The sequence below is a fragment of the Priapulus caudatus genome, unplaced genomic scaffold (assembly GCF_000485595.1).
Source record: "Priapulus caudatus unplaced genomic scaffold, Priapulus_caudatus-5.0.1 Scaffold1192, whole genome shotgun sequence".
In the NCBI taxonomy this organism is placed as follows: Eukaryota; Metazoa; Priapulida; class Priapulimorpha; order Priapulimorphida; family Priapulidae; genus Priapulus; species Priapulus caudatus.
The window spans coordinates 12,751-14,892 of record NW_014578253.1 but is presented as its reverse complement, the minus strand read 5'-3'; the positions used below and the strand labels follow the sequence as shown (position 1 = coordinate 14,892).

At 44.4% G+C, this 2,142-nt stretch overlaps 1 protein-coding gene across 1 annotated transcript in view; it reads left to right on the top strand.

Moving 5' to 3' along the window:
- The window catches only part of LOC106815753 (centromere protein J-like), a 12,016-nt gene extending 10,142 nt beyond the window's left edge, over window positions 1-1,874 (top strand). Inside the window, exons 6-7 of the mRNA XM_014820261.1 lie at window positions 1,159-1,230; window positions 1,464-1,874. Coding sequence (XP_014675747.1) covers window positions 1,159-1,230; window positions 1,464-1,592 — 201 coding nt within the window. The 3' untranslated portion in view covers window positions 1,593-1,874. The remainder of the gene's footprint in view (window positions 1-1,158; window positions 1,231-1,463) is intronic.
- Window positions 1,875-2,142: the final 268 nt, after the last annotated feature.

The following is a 2,142-nucleotide window of genomic DNA, read 5'->3' as shown; positions in this document are numbered from 1 at the left end:
AACCATATATATGCCCTAACCCTAACCATAACTCTAACTCTAACCCTAACCCTTTGCAATATTCGGTCTATCGGACCTTCGGTCTATAGGGCTGCCCCCCCCCCATGTCAGCTAGCTGAGAGACATACGTGAGCAGAAATGTTTATGGGCAACCTTCGTCTATGAATTAACTGATCAGGATTAGATCTGAATTGAGATATCACCTACCTTCTTGAGCGCCACCGACTTTAAGGCTCTTCTTTAACCTTCCAGTGCCACTTTTGATGTTTGCATTAGCGAAATCTGTTATTGTGACATCTACAAAGAAGATCAACTCAGTGGAATTGGAATACTAGTGATACTTTACAATTTTTACAAGCTTCTAAACTTGTATTCCCAGTAGTTTGATAAAGTACTGATATTTAGGCTGATAGAGATACATTACATAGGATGGCAACTTCCCGTAATAGTAATAATGCTGCAGGCACATACATTTGTGTGTATGGACATGTGTGTGAGTGTCTAGATGCATCTGCATGTGTGCACATATATGCACTAGTGTGTGTTTGTGTGCATGCACGTGCATGTGCTGTAGTGCACAGCTTCCCTGCAGTACTGTTTCCTACTGGGAATGACAACAACATGAGGCCAAATTGGCCAATATCAACAATTCTATTTACCTTGCAAAGGTTGCGGCCTGATTCTCTTGATCTTTTCGCATCCTCTCCTAGATCTAGGCATTTTATCCCTTGCCTATATAACTTAGTTTTCAATGACTGAAATAGAAGTGTATACATATATGCATTATTATAGCTGATCTCTCTCTCTCTCTCTCTCTTCTCTCTCTTCTCTCTCTTCGCTCTCTCGCTCTCTCTCTTTCTCTCTTGCTCTCACCCTCTTCTCTCTCTTCTCTCTCTCTATCCCCCCCCCCACCTCTCTAAATTTCTCTCTGAATCATCCCGATCGTATATCGTTGTCAAGACGTTGCCATGTGTGCCTACCGCAATCTTATTGGTCTGGCATTATTTTATTGAAGTCGGCTGCTACGACGAAAATTGATAAACACTATACAAAGGTGACACGAGTTTCGTATAAACGGGTCTATGCCATCCCATGTAGCAGTTCTGGGAATGAATGCTAGCATCGTGACGTGTCATAAATATTTCCTCTCAAACGCAGGTACATCAAGATGGAGTAAAGGTCATCGAGTTTTCCAACGGCCAGAAAGAGATACACACAAAGGACTACAAGGTGGTGCGACCATGAACTTACACACAGAAATCTGTGCATAGCCCATATTCGATTTTATTTCCCCATTAGAATAGACAGATATAGAGCATGGTTCTGTTTCCTTGCTTGAAGTGTGCAACTGTAGTTTAGCGGACTCGTTTTTATTCACCTTTGCGCGTGCTTACGCGTTACGCGCGACTCTAGAGTATTCAGCGCCCCCTGTTGAGTGTAACGTGCGTCGTCTCGTGTTGCAGCGGAGAGAGTACCCGGACGGAACGACAAAGACGGTGTACGGCGACGGCAGGACGGAGACGAGGTATTGGACCGGGCGCGTCAGGGTCAAGGACAAGGAAGGCAATGTCATCGTCAGCGAACGTGCGTGACCGCGTGCGCCCGCCAGGGGGCGCTGCTTGATGCCACCAGGAGTCGCCACTGTCAACATGAACGCGTGATCCACTTGCCATCAGGGCGAGGTGCGATCTGCACACTCGGAAATCGCTGTTATGCGCGGAAAGAGAATTTAGATCTCAGATTGAACGTGCGAGGTTCACATGGAAGGTCTGTTACGGACATGTATATAGCTCTGCTACTCGTTACTCGACAAAATGATATTTAATGCCGTGTTCTGTTTCAATTTTTTGTAAATAAATGAATGTAAAATATTATCTCGTGAGTTTCGCAATCGATTAGCATGGTGATTAAGGAATTACTGAGAAAATATGAAAGAACAACAAAAGCAATTCATGTATAGGTGTGCATGTCAGTGCACAACACATCTGTCCTAGGCAGCTGAAACAAAATTCTATTGGCGAGTAGTCGTGCGAAGAACACAATCCTACTTCTTCCTCCTGCACCTCCCTATTCCTTCATCCCTTATCTATATCCACCTTCTCCAACCATGTCCTTTGTTTTACTTCCCTACGTCCTCCCTAA